Below are 18,654 nucleotides of genomic sequence, written 5' to 3' on the forward strand. Positions count from 1 at the left end.
CAATGCTGAACTGGAAATTGCCTTTTTCATCTAGACCCCTTTTACACAAAACTAGATTTTTTTTGGTAGCAGAGGCGTGAAGTCCAGGGCACGGAAAATAAACATCCTGCTGTGCGTTTCTCCCTGCAATGGAGACACAGCCCAGACTCAAACGGACAACTCCTGGGTAACCCTCCAGCGTCCCAGATCCCACAGTACTGATGGTGAATGTGTTATCTGTAAGAGCTGCAGTACTGATGGTGAATGTGTTATCTGTAAGAGCCACACTGATGGTGAATGTGTTATCTGTAAGAGCTGCAGTACTGATGGTGAATGTTATCTGTAAGAGCCACACTGATGGTTAATGTTATCCGTAAGAGCCACACTGATGGTGAATGTTATCTGTAAGAGCCACACTGATGGTGAATGTGTTATCTGTAAGAGCTGCAGTACTGATGGTGAATGTTATCTGTAAGAGCCACACTGATGGTTAATGTTATCTGTAAGAGCCACACTGATGGTGAATGTGTTATCTGTAAGAGCCACACTGATGGTTAATGTTATCTGTAAGAGCCACACTGATGGTTAATGTTATCTGTAAGAGCTGGTGCACTTTGTTATTTTATTTACAGAACTTAATAAAGGATTAGGGATCATGAGCACCTACTGTATGCTGTAATACCACATGGGACCCAGTTATATTAGCTAAATGTGCTTAAATATAATGAAAATTAACAAACATTTTGGCCATCTACTCAATGTTGCAGGTCAGCAAAAAATGCACTTGAATCATTTTAGGAGATTTCTTTAATAATAATCAACATTGCATTATGTACAAAGCAAACAAACATCCTAAGAACTAAAAAAAAAAAAAAAAAAAAAAAAAAAAATTATCTAAAATGCCATTTTATATAAAAGACAATTAAGCCAAACGTGGTTACAGCAGAAGAGTGAGGTTTCTACGGGAATGTGGAGTTCTACGGCACAGATGCAGGATTACTAGATCACACTCACACACTCACACACTCACACACTCACACACTCACACACTCACACACTCACACACTCACACACTCACACACGGTTGACCACACTGTGGAGGTCTGTGGTGAGCAAACACATCACACCTATGCAGTACAGCTCCACCCCCAACAGGTGTATCCGATCCAGTACTCCTGTATCCGTGCTCAATCACACCTGTGTGGTTATGTTGTGGTTGGAACCAGCCAGCATCCACCACTGCATGAGCTCCGCCCAGAACACACGGTCGCCGAGGAAACCGGCCACCTCCATCGTCACAGCACGACTCGAGAAGCTCCGCCCACTTCTCCCAACACAAACCTTTAAGCTCGTCTCAGAAAAGCACCCAAAATTCCCCCCCTTTCCAGGAGAAACCCAATTTAAGCTCCACCCACTTCTCTACAGATAACACACTTTAATCCCCGCCCACTCCTCTCATACAGCTCTATACTCAGAATACTTTTGAGGCAGTAAAGTCCTGGCATCTGAACTATGACGCTTCTCTCCGAATCACTCAGAAATGGGCAGGTGACATACTGCAATGTGCTGCGTTTTACTGGTGAGCGTGTGCGTGTGTGTGTGTGTGTGTGTGTGTGTGTGTGTGTGTGTGTGCGTGCGTGCGTGCGTGCGTGCGTGCGTGCGTGCGTGCGTGCGTGCGTGCGTGCGTGCGTGCGTGTGTGTGTGTGGGGTGGTGAGAAACAGATACAGGTATGTGTGCGTGTGTGAGAGAGAGAGAGATACAGGAATCTGTGTGTCAGAGATACAGGAATGTGTGTGTGTGTGTGATACAGGAATGAGTGTGCGTGCCTCTGTGTGTGTGTGTGTGTGTGTGTGTGTGTGTGTGTGTGTGTGAGAGAGATACAAGTATGTGTGCATGTGGCTTTTTCAAGGCCAATTCTGACTGGCAGGAGAGGATGACGCATCTGGAATCAAAACCACCAGGGGGCAGCAGAACCCCCCACAGCGTGTCTGAGCAGGGCTGTCAGATCCAACACAAAAAAAAACAAAAAAACAAAAGCACAGAAAATAATCACCCAAAACATTACACAATACAGTAAAGATGTCAAAAACCTCAAAAAACAACCTGTTTTTCCCCTCAGACAATGCATCAGGCTCTTTATATTTATGTATCCCCTTAAAAACAAATGGGCAGCAGGTCGATGTGGTTTATATACTACAGGACAATTACTCTTCAGAACAGTCCTCTTCATGAGGCCCAAAAGCTGTGCTGGTCCGAAATGCTGCTCGGTAATCTCGTTTAGCCACTGTACTCAGGGCTGCAATCACTACTCAACTGTACGCATCCTAACCCAGGGCCACGGGGCATCGATCATGTTGTCAGGGCAACGTTACGCTCCGGTGAGCCACTCACAACAGCCCTCTGGGCAGGTGTGACGCAGCAAAGCTTGCAGCACTGCATGCTGGGAAGCGCTGCAGACCACACCCACCCGGCGTGGTGAGCACAGCTGGGACACATTCAACTTCACCCAAGAAAACGGGAGGAGGAGGAAAAATAAACACAAGCAAGAAAACTCAATGTGGAAAAGCAAGGGCAGCTACAATTCAGTCCTTCACAAAAAAAAATTGAATAATAATCTAAAATCCTTTCGCATTTCTGCTGCCCGCTGAACAAAGTCTCTTTGGAGAGGTGGAGCCCCCAGTCCCACGGTCCCCCTGGGGTCTCCTCACCTCACTTCAAAGGCTTGATTACGAACGTTCGGCGCCCCAGTGGAGAATGCGTAATGAAGCCGGCTGCCGGGTCGGTCTGCGCTCTTCTCCCGGACAGAGTGCAGCCAGACCCCGCAGCTCTGCGCAGCGTCACCTCCGTCCAGAGGCGCAGTTCTGAGTGTGGTTGTGAGACCCGCCTGGTGGAGGAGGGGCATCGGGGAAGACCCCCTTAACTCCCCGTTCCCGTCATCAGTCTGTCCATCGGTCTGTCCGTGTGTCCACTCCGCAGGGCCCCTTTAGGGCCCTTCCACTGTGTCCGGTGGCCATGGCGATGCCGGGGGCTCGAGATCAAAGGCCTCCGGTTTCGCCAAGGGGCCAGGGCGGGGGGGGGCCAGGTTACTGGGGAAACAGAGTCACACAGTCAACACGACAACAGTGAAGGAACTTTTACCCTCCGACGGAAAGATAAAACAAGCCAGTTGTCCGGGTATTTTTACATCTCCGCCGCCCCCAGGCTGTGCACTTATTCAAAACTACAGAAACACTGTCAAAATATTACACGGAATCTGCTCATTTTTCTCAGAAACTTTGGTTCCATTTGGGATGGTTTATCTCTGGCGGATGAAGTCTAAGACTCTTATTTTAACCGGGTAAGGTTAGGATACAAGTGGAGAAGGTTAGGATGGACACTAACACTAACAGTGGGACAGTTACTAACGTTGTGAGAGCGCTGTGGGAGCGTTTTGAGGGCAGAGACTCACACTGAGGCTGAAGGAACTTCCCTTGTTGTCCCGTGGGTTGTCGTCCTCGTCGTCGGACACGTGCGGCTTGGCGATGGCCATCTCCTCCTTGCTCTCCGCGATCTTCTTACACTTCTGCAGCGAGGGAAAGCACACAATAGCCCGTCAACTCACCAAATCAGACGCACACACACACACACCACCTACACTTAAGGCCTGACAATCACTAAACTTCACAAGCACATTACAGTATAATACTCCCAAAGGTGTACACCCGTTGCTAGTTCTCCAGAAGCACACAGCGTTCTCCTGCCTCTCCGCAGCCACTGAATGGCGCTCAGATGAGACGCCTCTGTGCTAGGTCCTCCGGGCCTCACCTCTGTAAGCTCCTTGATGCTGATACTGTTGGCCTTCTGCGTGACCTTCCTCTTGACCTCCTCGATGTTGGCGGTGTTGGGGATGGCCATGGGCGGGGGCTTGTTGGTGATGGTGGGCAGGGCAGGCAGGTTGGGCATTTGCGACAGGGCGCTCATGGTCGAGAGGGCAGCAGTCATCGTGGCCACAGCAGCCGTCATGCTCATGCTGGGCATGGTCATGTTCATGTTGGGCATGTTCATGTTGGGCATGTTCATGTTGGGCATACCCATGTTGGGCATGTTCATGTTGGGCATACTCATATTGGACATATTGAGGGGCAGGTTCATGGGCAGGTTCATGGGGAGGGGCAGGGGCAAGGACAGGGGCGTGGGCACCGGCGTGGGCAGGGGCAGCTGCAGGATGGCTTTGGGCCGGAGGCTCTCAGGGATCGGCACGCCGGCCTTGGCACACATGGCAGCCGCATTGGCCTTGGCGATCTCCAGCAGCTGGTCCTTATCTGAGGAAGAACATCGAGTCAGTATTGAGGGAGTCGAACATCGAGTCAGTATTGAGGGAGTCGAACATCGAGTCAGTATTGAGGGAGTCGAACAGAGATCATCACAGACAGGGGGGTACATGGGGGGCAGTAATGGATAGAGGGGCTTGTATGAGAGAGGCGCACCCTATACCCTATACCCTACACCCAGCATAGAGCGGTCAACATGGCGCAGAGGGGTCAGCACAGAGAGGGCGATTGCTACCACATTGTAGCAGCGGAACAAGCCAAGTGAATTTGAGTGCATATTTTGTTTAAGCAAAAACATAAATTCACAATGACCCTTTGCGGGCATAAAGGGTGGGAACAATGCGTTTCATCTTTGAACTGGATATTTCAAAGATGTAAACAAACAAAACAAAAAGGCTATATGGCACATCCAATAATTCGTTAATACCCAAAAGTCAACATTTGGGTAACCTAACCTAGTATGTCAAGGACAGTTGGGAGCTTCAGCGACTAAGAACGGACCACATGACTAGTGAAGACTGGTGGTGTGGAAGCGTAGTTGCTGTATGCGGTGTGTTGCAACAGTTACCCAGATGGGCGGGGTGGTGTAAGGCGGGGAAGGGCACGTCGGGGTAGGGGACGAGCGGTTACCTAGTTCGGTGAGGCGGGGCGGGGTCTTGCTGGCGCTGCGCCGGGTCCTGGAGGTGGACCTCCTCTTGCGCAGGATGAGGATGGGGGAGTGGCTCGGGGTGCGGCGCCAGCGGTCGCGCCGGTCCAGCGGGAACCCGCTCCGCCGCCGGCGGGAGCTGGACCTCGACCGCCGGGACCGGGAGCGCCGCACCCGGGACCGAGACCTCGACCGCCTCTTCCGGGCCGGAGAGCGGGATTTTGACCGCTTGCTCTTCTCTGCGGATTTGGACCTCCTCCTGCGCACTAGGGACCGGGACTTTGAGCGCTTCTTCCTCGCCGGTGACCTGGACTTTGACCGCTTCCTCCTGGGGGACCTGGACTTTGACCGCTTGGCTCTGGTTCGAGACTTTGAACGGGACTTCCGCTTCCGAGCGGGAGATTTAGACCTGGATCTCCGCCTCCTCACAGGGGACCTAGATTTGGATTTTCTCTTCCGACTGCGAGAGGGAGATCGAGATTTTCTCTTCCTCGCCGGAGACTTTGACTTGGACTTCTTTCTGCGAGTGGTGGATTTTGATGGGGACCTTTTTCGCGGGGAGGAAGAGTTGGAAGGTGAGCGTTTTCTGCGGGCGGGTGAGCGGGTCCGGGACTTCCTCCTCCGGGAAGGCGATCGGGACTTTGAGCTCTTCTTCCTAGCAGGAGAGGAGGAGCTCCTCCGTTTTATAGGTTTTTCATTTTTGCCGACTGACGGGGATTCAAAGTCCTGTGCAACAGCAGGTTTGGAGGGAGACGGCGATCTGGAGTGGTCGCCATCGAGTTTGGCGGGAGAACATGACCGAGAGCTCCGATGCTCATTTGGAGACACAGCCGGCATGTCGGTGTTCACCCCCGTGGGAACCACCTGGCTGTGCCCCTCCTCTTCAGTCTGAGGGGAGGCAGACCGGGATCTCGAGATGGTGGCGCAAGGTTCCGACTGGTTATCAGCAGGGGCAGCGGCATGTGCCGTGAGCTCTGGCGAGTCCAGACTGGTGGAAGGTACCTCTGAGGTAAAGCACTTCTCATCAGGAACCCTCTGTGGAGAACTGCTCTTGGGGGTGTCGACAGGTGCTTTAGAGGGGGCAGAGCCGGCCTTGGCCTTTCCATCTGCCAGAAACGGCACTGGCTTCCAGCCCCCGGTGGAGGCCGCCTCCATCTCCGTGTGGTCCGCACGCTGTTCCGGTCCGGTTTCAGGGATCGGATCCGAGGACATTTCCTCCCTTTCACCAGCGTCTCTCCCCAGCTTGTCCGGGGAGGCCAGGTCCTTGCTGAGGTCTGCGTCCTGGCGATCTTGGTCGGGCGAACCACACTTGGAGCCGCTGCCGCCTCCTTTCGTGGGAGAGGGGCTCATTTCAGATGATTGCCTGTCTCCTGAGACAGACCTAGATTTTGATTTGTTCCTGTTGGGAGACCTTGAAATTGAACGCTTGTTCCTTTTGGGAGATTTTGAGTGCTTCCCACTGCGTTTTGGGGACTTGGACTTTGAGCGATGACGCCTCGCCGGAGATCTAGACTTTGATCGCTTGCTCCGATGGGGAGACCTAGAACTCCGCTTTGGTGATCGAGACTTTGAATGGCGCCTCCTTGCCGGTGACTTGGACTTGGTCCGTCTCGATCGGCGTGGTGATGGGGTTTTAGACCGTCTCGATCGCCGTGGTGATGGGGTTTTAGACCGCCTCGATCGCCGTGGCGATGGGGTTTTAGACCGCCTCGATCGGCGTGGCGATGGGGTTTTAGACCGCCTTCTCTTTGGCGACCTGGACCGCGATCTGTTCCGGCGCAGTGACCGAGATCGCCTCCGCCGAAGGATTACAATGGACCGCGAACGGGTCCGCCGGACTCGTCTGAAGGACCGGGACCTAGACCGTCTGTGGCGTGAGCGAGACCGAGACCTGGACCGCCTGCCTCTCCGGATCGAACGGGACCTGGTCCGTCGAGCGCGCCGACGAGACCGCGACCTCTTCGACCGCGACCACGAGCGCCTTCGCCTGGAGAGGGACCGTGACCGCGACCGGCGGACGCGCACGACAGACCGCGACCGGCTATGCCTGCGGCGGATCGACCGGGACCTCGACCTCCTGTTCCTGGTGTGCGACAGCGACCTGGAGCGACGCTTCCTCCTGGAGGGGGAGCGGGACTTGCGTTTGGCCTTCGGGCTGGACCTCAGGCGGGAAGAGGAGCGGGCCCTGTTGCTGGGCTTCACGGATTCGCGGGGGGTGCTCAGCGACCGGCTGCGGCTCTTTCTCGCCGGGCTTCGCCGCGATGCTTCTCTCCCGGTCTTAGAAACAGACCGGGACCGCGACCGGCTGCTGTGCTTCTCCTCGCTCCGGTCCTCCGGCTTCCCGTTGGTGTCGGCGGCGAGCTCCGGGCCCATCCTCGGGAGTTCCTCCCGATGCGCGCTCTCCAGTTTTGGGATTATATCCGGCAGGTCCTGAGCCGCGCAGAAACCGCCAGCAGAGTCGCCGTTACGCTCCGCCCCTGCGGCCTCCGCGGCCGAGGAGGCACCGATGTCCAAAGTGGAGGCCGAGGCCTCATCGGGCACACCCGCCGCGTCTCCTGGGCTGGGTTTAGACTCCTCCTCCTTTACCTGGGCAGCCGGCGGCTCAGGTGCGGGCGTGGAGTCGGGCGAAGCTCCGTCTGAGGGGGGGGCAGCGGGGGACGCGGCAGAGGGCAGCCCGGAGGGGGGGCGGGACTCCATCTCCGACTCGGACCCCGAGGCCGAGGTGCTCTCCGATCGGGACGGAGATTTCTTCTCTGGCTTCTCCTCTTCGCCTTTCTTCTTCCTCTTCTTCTTCCTCTTGCTTGTGTGTCGTTTCTGCTTCTTGGACTTTCCGTCAGTCTCTTCCCCTGCAAGAGCTAAGAAGACACCCCCGTGTTATAGTCTCCGCATTTGGCAACATTTCACGTTCTGAAAATACTACAATGTTATTAAGACACAAAAACATTGCCGTTTCAATATAAAATACTTCCAATTACACCAGGGCACAATTATAAAAAGCATGAGGCATAATGAACATCTTAAAAATACATCTGAAATTTTCTCATGAGATTTTGGCCCATACGAGCTGATGAATCGCACACAGCTCACAAGCAATGTGGCAATCTCACTGTGGTAATCACAGATCGGCGCTTAGTAGTTGCAAATTAAATAACTTTTTACCCATGCCTCACTCTAAGCATTTGAAAGAAGGCAACAGTTCACTGGGTTAACTGGGCTGGGAAGAGTCGAGCCAGCCGTAGGTCACTGGGTTAACGGGGCTGGGAAGAGTCAAGCTAGTAGTCTTGGTCACTGGATTAACTGGGCTGGGAAGAGTCAAGCGAGTGGTGGCCACTGGGTTAACTGGGCTGGGAAGAGTCAAGCTAGTCTTGGCCACTGGATTAACTGGGCTGGGAAGTCGAGCGAGTGGTGGTCACTGGGTTAACTGGGCTGGGAACAGCTGTAGGCCGTAACGCGCTTGAGCAAACTCACCTGAGAGGGGCGTGGCCCCGGCAGTGGCCCCCACAGGCTCGGGGTGTTCCTCGAGCAGGACTTCAGTCTTCACACTGAGGAAACACACGGCGTCACTACTACACCGCCACAGTCAGCAGGCATTCTCATAGCCACATTTAACTAAGGAAACACACGGCGTCACTACTACACCGCCACAGTCAGCAGGCATTCTCATAGCCACACTTAACCCCAAACACACCTAGACACGCACTTTAGAGTACATCTGAAGAATAATCATTTAACATGGTAATGATAATCCACTGCTGGAAACCAAGCTGTGCACTGCAAATAGAAGCCGATTTGCATGTTCACACGGCGTGCGTGTGCGTGTTTGCGTGCGTGTGTGTGTGTGTGTGTGTTCACAGGTCAGCCTCACCTGGCCACGCCCCGCGTCTCTCCGTCTGACTCCGCCCCAGATTCCGAGCTGCTCTCCTTCTCCTCCTTGCGTTTCTTCTTCTTCTTCTTGCTCTTGTGTCGTTTGTGCTTCTTGTTCCTCTTGCGCGGGGTGTCACTGCCCTCCTTGGGCGGCTCGTCTACAGCCGCTGCACTGTGGGACGCGTCGCCCCCTTCAGCTGAAACCAGGAATTACCGTTACCTCTGACCGTGCCTGCAAACTTATCCTACCATCTGATCTCACTTGCCAATAAAACACTGACCCTCACTCTCACACAGAACACCAGAAATCATCCTCTGCCTTTTTTCTTTTTCGTATTAATCCTTTATTAAATCAGGGGAGATCCACTGAGAATTTGTTTCTCTTTTGCAAGGATGCCCTGGGAGAAATGCCAGAGAGAACAGTTGCAAGTGCGTCGAGAAAAAGAACAGGGATCCTGGGGCAGTTTCTGGGTTAAGGGCTCAAGGTTCTTTTTTCATTTTAGTTGAACACCGTAACACTCGGCTAACCTGCCACCATATGAAGAGACGATGATTATATTTGGACTGAAAGTCACATTTTATGTAGAAAGTGGGAGTAACGCATATCTAAAGAAAAAAATGCAACATTAATTAAGTATAACAGCAAACCAGGCACTTGCAATGTGCCTGGTTGCAACAAGCACTTTAATATCATCGATGCGTGGTGAGCCCGCGGTCAGCGGGGGCAGACTCACCGAGCTTTGTGATCCTGGCATGTTCCGCTGGCAGCAGCGGGCGGGGGGGGGAGGGGGGGTCCCCGGCCCTCTCGGACGGGTCGGCCATGTTCTTCCCGGCGCCGGAATTCTGCCCCGGGTGTGAGACGCCTCCGTTGGGCTGGCCCTCGCTCGTCACTCTGCAGGGGACACCGCGGGGGTGAGAGCGCGCCGGCACACGCCAAGCACACGCGTGTGGGAAGCGAGCGAGCGTGTGTGCGACCAGTTAGACGATGCGCTCCTATAACGATCCTCCCAGTCACCACAAATCAACACCCTAGAGCCCTGAGAGAGCACGTCTACGTGCTCAACACGGAGTGGGGCGCTGCACTCGTCCACAAGCCTGCTAGTGATGACGCCTGCAGTTCAATCTCAAGGTGAGCCAGGACTAGGAACAAAAAGAAAAAACAGGAAAAATAAAGGACAAGTCAAAATTCAATTATTGTTAAAACTGTGCATTTTTTTCAAATACATCCACTTAAACACCAACACTGGAAAATCACTAGACTTAAACATATGTGTTTTCTGCCTATTAAAACCACTCAGAATATCAGGTGTGCGATCAGAACAGGTTCTCTTCAGCTGAGACATGCGATCACTGCACACATCACACTGAAATGCCCTGAAAGGCAGATTCTCCTTCCACACCAGAACTGACAGCATCAGGTCAATCAGACAATCAGTTTTACAGGCAGGGCTACAGTATCAGAGGCACTATGCCGGCATCTCCGGGTGTAAAACAGCGTCCATGATGGATCCTCACTGTTCCTACACTATAGCGGTAAATGGTTAAGGAACACTGTTCCTACGCTATTGAGGTAAAAGGAACACTGTTCATACGCTATTGCGCTAAATGGTTAAAGAACAATGTTCCTATGGTACTGCGGTAAATGGTTAAGGAACACTGTTCCTTGACAGGGATATTGCACATTATTAACATTCCCGTGAGAGGCTAATGTTCATCTGTAGTCGCTGGGCTACATGCTTTGGCTGTGGGGAAAAAACCGGAGCACCTGGAGGAAACCCACACGAACACGGGGAGAACACGCAAACTCCACACAGAGAGGATCCAGCCGGCCAAGTCTCGAACACGGAACCTTCTCCGCGTGAGTCACCAGCGCTAACCACTGTGCCACCATGCCAAGCGAACATAATGTTCAGAGAATATTATAGTATGTTGCAGATGTTGGACCTTTGTGGGAAACCATAGAGCCAGTGCATTAAACGCACACTGCAAGAAGTAAAAATGAGTTTTTATATCGGTTGCAATGACGCCCGCAATCAAACCCAAAATGAGTCAAGCCAACATTTAAAAGGAAATCAGAAAGACAGATACTCGTGTACATTCCAGTAAAAAAAAGGCTGCTTCAATAATGTGGGCGGTCATCAGAGCTTAATGACCAAGAACATACAGTTCGTATAGAGGGCAGGTGAGGGGCTACAGGTGGGGGTAAACGGTTCTTCGATTAATCGGGCCGGAAAATATTTGAGAGCCAATACGTTTTGGTGTCATGGTGGACAACGCAAGCCCCGTCCGCCATGCAAACATTACACAGAATCCCGACGATATGACACAACGCGTGTCAGCGTACGCCATCGCGCTGGGTGCACAGACACCCCGATGCAAGGTGTGCTATGACGGAATCTGTTTCGGAGCTCATTGGCTGCAGATTAAAAATGAACCAACGGAGTCAAATATTCGTTCTTGGGTCCTGCCTAAATACTCGACTTCAACCTACATGGTTGGCTATGAAATCATATTCCACGGAGTGCAATTTGCATTCACGTCTTTAACAAGTGCAATGTTTACACGTCCTGCGCCAGAACAGCTAGCTAGCCCTTCAACACCGTGCCGTTTCGGTCTACAATAAAATGAATCGCAGATGCTATTGATATAGCTTGCGATCAAAAGCATTGTTAGTCCAGAATTGATTAACATTACTGAGAAATCAAGAACAGGCTGCAGATAAAATGGACGCTAACGTTACATGGACGTCGCCCTCCACCTGTAGCAAAGCTATAGGATCAGACAGAAGCTCCATCTCCCCGGAACTGCGATCCTCGGGGCGCTCCGTACTGCTCCAGATCTCAACTGCATAACTGCAAATCACCTTTACTAGCTATCGTATCCAGAGCGGAATCACTGCGGCCTGTGCGGCTCACAGTCTCCGTGTGCTGCATTACTACACGCCGCCTGAGCGGCTAAGTAGCGCTTTCATCGTGCCCGTTCGCTAATGTTAACTCGCTTTAGGCCTCATACCAGCGCGGGCAGGCTAGCACAATTAGCCATAGCATCGTTTGAGCGCCGCAATGAAATTTCATAAATCGATTAACAAACTTAATTTCAACATACATAACGATATATTAGATCAATATAACAACATGGGTCGCACACGGCTAACGTTACATTTTGACGATTGTAGATTAGTTAGCTAGTTAACTAACCGATAATGCAATATGGCGCAAAATGGGTATTGCTAACTTGGCTAGCAAGCTAGCTAACGTTCATGGAACGGGCAGCTTGTGGACAAACCCATTCAGAAAAGTGGTCGAAGAGCTACCCAATTTCGGTCTGTAGCTCTGGTGCTTGGTTTATATAAATAATATAAATATTAATTTACACGAGAGACGCTATAAACGTTTACATTTAAAATGTGTATCTACAACAGATGCAGTAGATGGCAAACAGTTAGCAACGGAAGGATAACTAGCAAGCTAACGTTAGCTGCATTTGTTGCTAAAATGAATAAACTCATGTTGCACAGACTGCGCTAGCTAACTAGATAGCAGGCGATATAAAACTTATTGAAAGCCACTAAAATCAATTTTAAATTGGCTTATCTAGCAGCGGATCCCTGTGGCATCAATCGCCGTATAACTAATTACAGCGCACGGACACTACTTATGAGCTTATATAACTAGCTAGCTACGGAGACAGCGAAGTTAGCAGGTACAAACACAAAAAGACATGCCGTTGTGTGCCATCACGCACCGGCCTGTGCTTTCAACTAGAAAGATAATTGTCTGAAATAAATCTGTACCCCGTTCAAAGCGCGTGTCTAGTCATCAATATACAGCTACAGTAATCTTCTAAACACATATTTACCCAGTATGCTGACCTTCGTCTTCAATTTCTTTAATTTTATTCATAACGAAATCCCGGAAAATTTGTTCGATGTTGGTCGCCATGACACTGAGAGCGAGCAACGAGGACCTCCAAAATCCCAGAATGCCTTTGATTCAGGAAGACTTTGGCATACCACAATGCATCTGGTTATTTTTTTTTACAAAAATAAAATGTGCATTATTCTTCTGAGATCACATTTGTAATGGTTCACAACCTTCTGATAAGAAATAACCCCATTAAATGCTGAGATTAAATCATACACTTCTCAGATTTTCTACACCTGTTGGACCCAGCTAATAATTTGTGAATATGTGTATACCATCCAAACGGCATAAGGATCTGTGCAGCGCCAATTCTTAACGCCTACCCGCGAATCACAATCTCATGCTTGTACAACGGTACATGCGCAACACGGGCTAACCCGTTTCAGGAACTTCTGCTCTTATTTATTTAATTTACTGGATGTTTTATTGATCTGGCGTTTGTGTGAGCACCAGCTACAGCCACATACTGGACAAATTTGGTCTGGATAATCTGCATTGAAACATTAGGTGCGGTTTTATCAAGCTCATTTCCAATCGGTACATTCTTAATTTTAGTATTGAAATGGAATGGAACACCCCCCCCCCCAAACTTTGCAATTATTTGTTTTAATGTGTTGGATAATATAGGTTTTTCAGAAAGTTGATTACAGATTGTTTTTGTTGTTGTTGTTGTTGTTGTTGTTGTTATTCGTCTTCTTCTTCTTGTAATAATAATAATAATAATAATAATAATAATAATAAATACTACTGCTGGTACTACTATGGCTAAAATTAATAATACTCGTATTATTGTGATTATAATGATGATGATGATGATGATGATGATGATTATTTCTATCCAGAACAAGACTTACAGCAGCACTGGACTGGGCAGCACTGGGTCACAGCGCAGTGCCTGTTCAGCTTATATTTGAGCAGATTAAGCTGCCCAATGCAAATGGTTCAAAGTCATTGCTTTCCTCAAACCATTTGAGTTAACAGATCTCTCCGGTTTTACAGTGAAGCAATATCAACAATGAAATAGTTAATTGCTTCAATGATTTTTCACTTTAAGACTGAAACAAATAACATTTAGCCCCTTGTGAAAACACACTTAAGAACAGTATGAAAGTACGGTGAACACAAGTGACCAGCCTGTTTTCTGGCACAAAGCGATTAATGATGCAGATTGTAACTGGGGAACAGAGATGGGTGCTGGGGACACGAGGAGGGGAGGGTATTAGTGGGGACACGAGGAGGGGAGGGGATTAGTGGGGACACGAGGAGGGGAGGGGATTAGTGGGGACAGTGCTGGCCACAGTAAATCAGCACTGCAGATTTCTAACAGGACTGCAGGGGGCAGTATTTCACTGCTATTTCTGCTGAAGAGAAAGCCATGAAGACATTTTATTGCTTTTTACAGAATTTATTGATGAATTTATTGTTGATGAAATATTGCTCTGTTTTAAAGATAATCATAAGTAAGCATTGATACGTATTTGGCAGTTTTTTAAACACATTTCTTCTTCGTCTTCAGGCAGAGAGGGGGTACGCACAGATGAAGGGTCTCTGGAGATTACAGTCAGCAGCGCTCCACCACCTCTCATCTGTGAAATGAGCCACACTTACACAAAGAACATGTACTGATGTACACACACACACACACACACACACTTACACAAAGAACATGTACTGATGTACACACACACACACACACACACACACACACTTACACAAGGAACATGTACTGATGTACACACACACACACACACACACACTTACACAAAGAACATGTACTGATGTACACACACACACACACACACACACTTACACACACACTTACACAAAGAACATGTACTGATGTACACACACACACACACACTTACACAAAGAACATGTACTGATGTACACACACACACACACACTTACACAAAGAACATGTACTGATGTACACACACACACACACACACTTACACAAAGAACATGTACTGATGTACACACACACACACACACTTACACAAAGAACATGTACTGATGTACACACACACACACACACTTACACAAAGAACATGTACTGATGTACACACACACACACACACACACACACACACACACACTTACACAAAGAACATGTACTGATGTACACACACACACACACTTACACAAAGAACATGTACTGATGTACACACACACACACACACACTTACACAAAGAACATGTACTGATGTACACACACACACACACACACACACTTACACAAAGAACATGTACTAATGTACACACACACACACACACACACACACACATTTACACAAAGAACATGTACTAATGTACACACACACACACACACACACACTTACACAAAGAACATGTACTGATGTACACACACACACACACACACACACACACTTACACAAAGAACATGTACTGATGTACACACACACACACACACACACTTACACAAAGAACATGTACTGATGTACACACACACACACACACTTACACAAAGAACATGTACTGATGTACACACACACACACACACACACACACACTTACACAAATAACATGTACTGATGTACACACACACACACACACACACTTACACAAAGAACATGTACTGATGTACACACACACACACTTACACAAAGAACATGTACTGATGTACACACACACACACACACTTACACAAAGAACATGTACTGATGTACACACACACACACACACACACTTACACAAAGAACATGTACTGATGTACACACACACACACACACTTACACAAAGAACATGTACTGATGTACACACACACACACACACACACTTACACAAAGAACATGTACTGATGTACACACACACACACACACTTACACAAAGAACATGTACTGATGTACACACACACACACACACACACACATACTTACACAAAGAACATGTACTGATGTACACACACACACACACACACACACTTACACAAAGAACATGTACTGATGTACACACACACACACACACTTACACAAAGAACATGTACTGATGTACACACACACACACACTTACACAAAGAACATGTACTGATGTACACACATGTAACATAGTTAGAAATGGGATTCATGTAAATGTGAATTTTGCCCGAAGTGAGAAACCCCAGCCTGTATTTGTTCTGGAGCCACCTGTGATGTTTTGGGTCATCGCATATCGCGCTGTATGTACCTCCGGTGTTGCCGTACCTCCCTCAGCAGCTCTGTGTCTCTCTGCTGAGAGGTAGGTGGTCCTTTGAAACACCGCTCCTTTATTTTACATTTCTCAGTTAAATATGGCTAATTTAAGTTGCATCTTGTAATGGATAATGATTAACGTTCATTGTATTACATGGTTTCACAATAATTGTGTTAATTTGGTGACTAGTATAAGTTTTATGGGCACGTTAAATTTCGCTATGATAGATGAAAAGTTCGTTATGCGCGAACTCATGCATTCCTTGGTTGTCGCGTTGCTCTTGTGAAGCTAGCTATTTTGAGAAAGAAGATTAAAGGTATTATTTTATGTTGTACATGTAGGTAAACCTGATATGCGGTGACCAGAAGACTACAGTTGTGTTGTCTTTGCATTGTCTTCTACAGGTATGTGGCTCTGTGCATATTGTAAATATGTTATTTTCAATGTTCATTTATTTTGCCTGGTAACTATGCCTGGTCTGTGTAGACTGCTGTGTTGTAATGTACAGGCTATGCATATGTTCTTTTTGTTGACAAGTGGTGCACTGTTATTTTGTGTTAATGTAGGATACATGTGTATGTATGTATGCGTATATATATATATACAGTATGTGTGTATGTATATATATATATTATATGTTTTATTGCGTTAAAGAGCAGCTCTGTGTCTCTCTGCTGAGAGGTAAACCTGATATGCGGTGACCAGAAGACTACAGTTGTGTTGTCTTTGCATTGTCTTCTACAGAGAGAGCCAATAAATGGTTAAGAGCAGTATGGAGTCATCGTCTCATCTCTGACCAAATGAGAACCGTTACACACACACACTTACACAAAGAACATGTACTGATGTACACACACACACACACACTTACACAAAGAACATGTACTGATGTACACACACACACACACTTACACAAAGAACATGTACTGATGTACACACACACACACACTTACACAAAGAACATGTACTGATGTACACACACACACACGCACACACACTTAAACACACACACACTTACACAAAGAACATGTACTGATGTACACACACACACACACAACACAGGCAAACACACGCACACACACACAAACTTAAACACACGCACACTTACACAAAGAACATGTACTGATGTACACACACACACACACACACACAACACAGGCAAACACACGCACACACACACACACTTAAACACACGCACACTTACACAAAGAACATGTACTGATGTACACACGCTTACACACACAACACAGGCAAACACACGCACTCATACACACTTAAATACATACACACACACGCACCCACACACTTGCATGTGCGTGTTTCCTGTTTACAGAGGCTGGGTCCTCAGTATTACATAAGCACAGGTTGAGGTATGTGTCCTTATCACTCCTCAGTGTTTTGGCAGTTTCTTGCTGCTGCTCAAGTGTTCAGAAAGGTGTCCAGGACGCTGACCTTTGACCTTTCATTAAGCGCGATCAGCGTGTTCAGGCCTGCTGAACTCTGCCCAGCGCAGGGGAACATTGAGGTCCAGCGTTATCGGGCTGTGTTGATAACGGGCTCTGGTGTGATAAACGTATGCTGTAAATACTTATTGCTGCCTGCGCTGATGAATATGGTTTCTGTGGGAAGGGTGTCACGGCTGAGTGACTCCAGGCTGCTCTCCTTCACTCACCGATGCGGAACATCTCCAGGCACTTCTCACTGTCACTGGCGGCCTGCGTCTGTCCTGGCATCAGATCACTGTATTCCCAAGAAGAGCCGTCGATCCACTGGAATTTATCAAGCTGGAACACACACACACACACTTATACACACGTGAACACACACATGCGTGCATGCAAACACATGGAATGTACACTGCAAAAAGTGACTGTATTAAAGGTACAACACGTAAGACTTTTGTGTTAAAACATTGTTACAAGACCATTCCTATCATTGAAAAAGGCCCAGTGACACTGACAAATTTGGGTTTCGAAATATGTAGTTGACAGGCCAGCACTGTACCAAAACATTATATAACAGTACAATAATTCAAGCTCTTTGGTTGCAAATTGGTTCTAATCGCCACAGCCAATGGCGTTTCAACGTCAGCACGTTTACAGAGAAGGGGGAGGGATAAACAGTGTTTATCTTATAAGACTTAATATCTATCTCTCAAGTAGAAAATATTAGCTTATTATAATGTTAATGTTTGCTTGACAAGTGAAATTTTCTTATTCCATTGACAAATGAGTCAAACTCTTTTCATTGGCAATATTTTCATATATAATATTATATAATATTTTCAAATCTCAGTATAAGAATAAAATACTTGTTATTTTTATTTTGTCAGTTACTGCTCCCCCAGGACATGTTGGTGTGATTGACAGGTGGGGGGTGGAGCTGACTCACCCGCCGAACTCCGCCCAGCCAGGTGAGCACAGGACCGCTGCTGGCCTTGGTTACCATGGCAGCCAGGCGGGAGTGCAGGTCAGCGCTGGAGACGGAGGCCAGGTGTCCCCCAGGAGCTAGCTGTCCGCAGGAGGACTACAGACACACAGGTACCCCACTCAGTACAGACACACAGGCACCCCACTCAGTACAGACACACAGGCACCCCACTCAGTACAGACACACAGGCACCCCACTCAGTACAGACACACAGGCACCCCACTCAGTACAGACACACAGGAACCCCACTCAGTACAGACACACAGGTACCCCACTCAGTACAGATGCACAAGTACCCAACTCAGTACTGTG

General features: G+C 48.5%; 2 protein-coding genes across 4 annotated transcripts in view; both read right to left on the reverse strand.

Moving 5' to 3' along the window:
- Positions 1 to 768: 768 nt before the first annotated feature.
- sona (SON DNA and RNA binding protein a) lies at positions 769 to 12,769 on the reverse strand. Of its 3 annotated transcripts, none has more exons than XM_061235880.1 (8): positions 12,659 to 12,769; positions 9,535 to 9,940; positions 8,802 to 8,997; positions 8,405 to 8,478; positions 4,921 to 7,791; positions 3,785 to 4,281; positions 3,429 to 3,542; positions 769 to 3,066 (listed from the first exon to the last, which is right to left on the reverse strand). In XM_061235880.1, the coding sequence occupies exons 2-8, from the start codon at positions 9,620 to 9,622 to the stop codon at positions 3,064 to 3,066; spliced, it is 3,843 nt and encodes a 1,280-aa protein (XP_061091864.1). In that variant the 5' UTR covers positions 9,623 to 9,940; positions 12,659 to 12,769; the 3' UTR covers positions 769 to 3,063. The 3 variants fall into 3 exon arrangements, with proteins under 3 accessions (XP_061091864.1, XP_061091865.1, XP_061091863.1); XM_061235881.1 differs by having other exon boundaries at positions 12,672 to 12,744; XM_061235879.1 differs by having other exon boundaries at positions 9,535 to 9,692; positions 12,659 to 12,742.
- A 4,807-nt stretch (positions 12,770 to 17,576) lies between these two features.
- LOC133123689 (uncharacterized) overlaps positions 17,577 to 18,654 on the reverse strand; it is a 12,479-nt gene continuing 11,401 nt past the window's right edge. The window contains exons 8-9 of the mRNA XM_061234166.1: positions 18,304 to 18,438; positions 17,577 to 17,696 (exon numbers count right to left, since the gene is read on the reverse strand). Coding sequence (XP_061090150.1) covers positions 17,577 to 17,696; positions 18,304 to 18,438 — 255 coding nt within the window. The remainder of the gene's footprint in view (positions 17,697 to 18,303; positions 18,439 to 18,654) is intronic.

Source organism: Conger conger, chromosome 3 (assembly GCF_963514075.1).
Source record: "Conger conger chromosome 3, fConCon1.1, whole genome shotgun sequence".
NCBI classification, from domain to species: domain Eukaryota; kingdom Metazoa; phylum Chordata; class Actinopteri; order Anguilliformes; family Congridae; genus Conger; species Conger conger.

Coding starts and splice junctions, on each gene's coding strand:
- sona (XM_061235879.1), bottom strand. CDS start 12,741: ATGGCGACCAACATCGAACAAATTTTCCGGGATTTCGTTATGAATAAA. Junction 9,693..12,658: donor GACGAAGGTCAGCATACTGG/GTAAATATGTGT, acceptor TGTCCCCTGCAG/AGTGACGAGCGAGGGCCAGC. Junction 8,479..8,801: donor GAGACGCGGGGCGTGGCCAG/GTGAGGCTGACC, acceptor GTGTTTCCTCAG/TGTGAAGACTGAAGTCCTGC.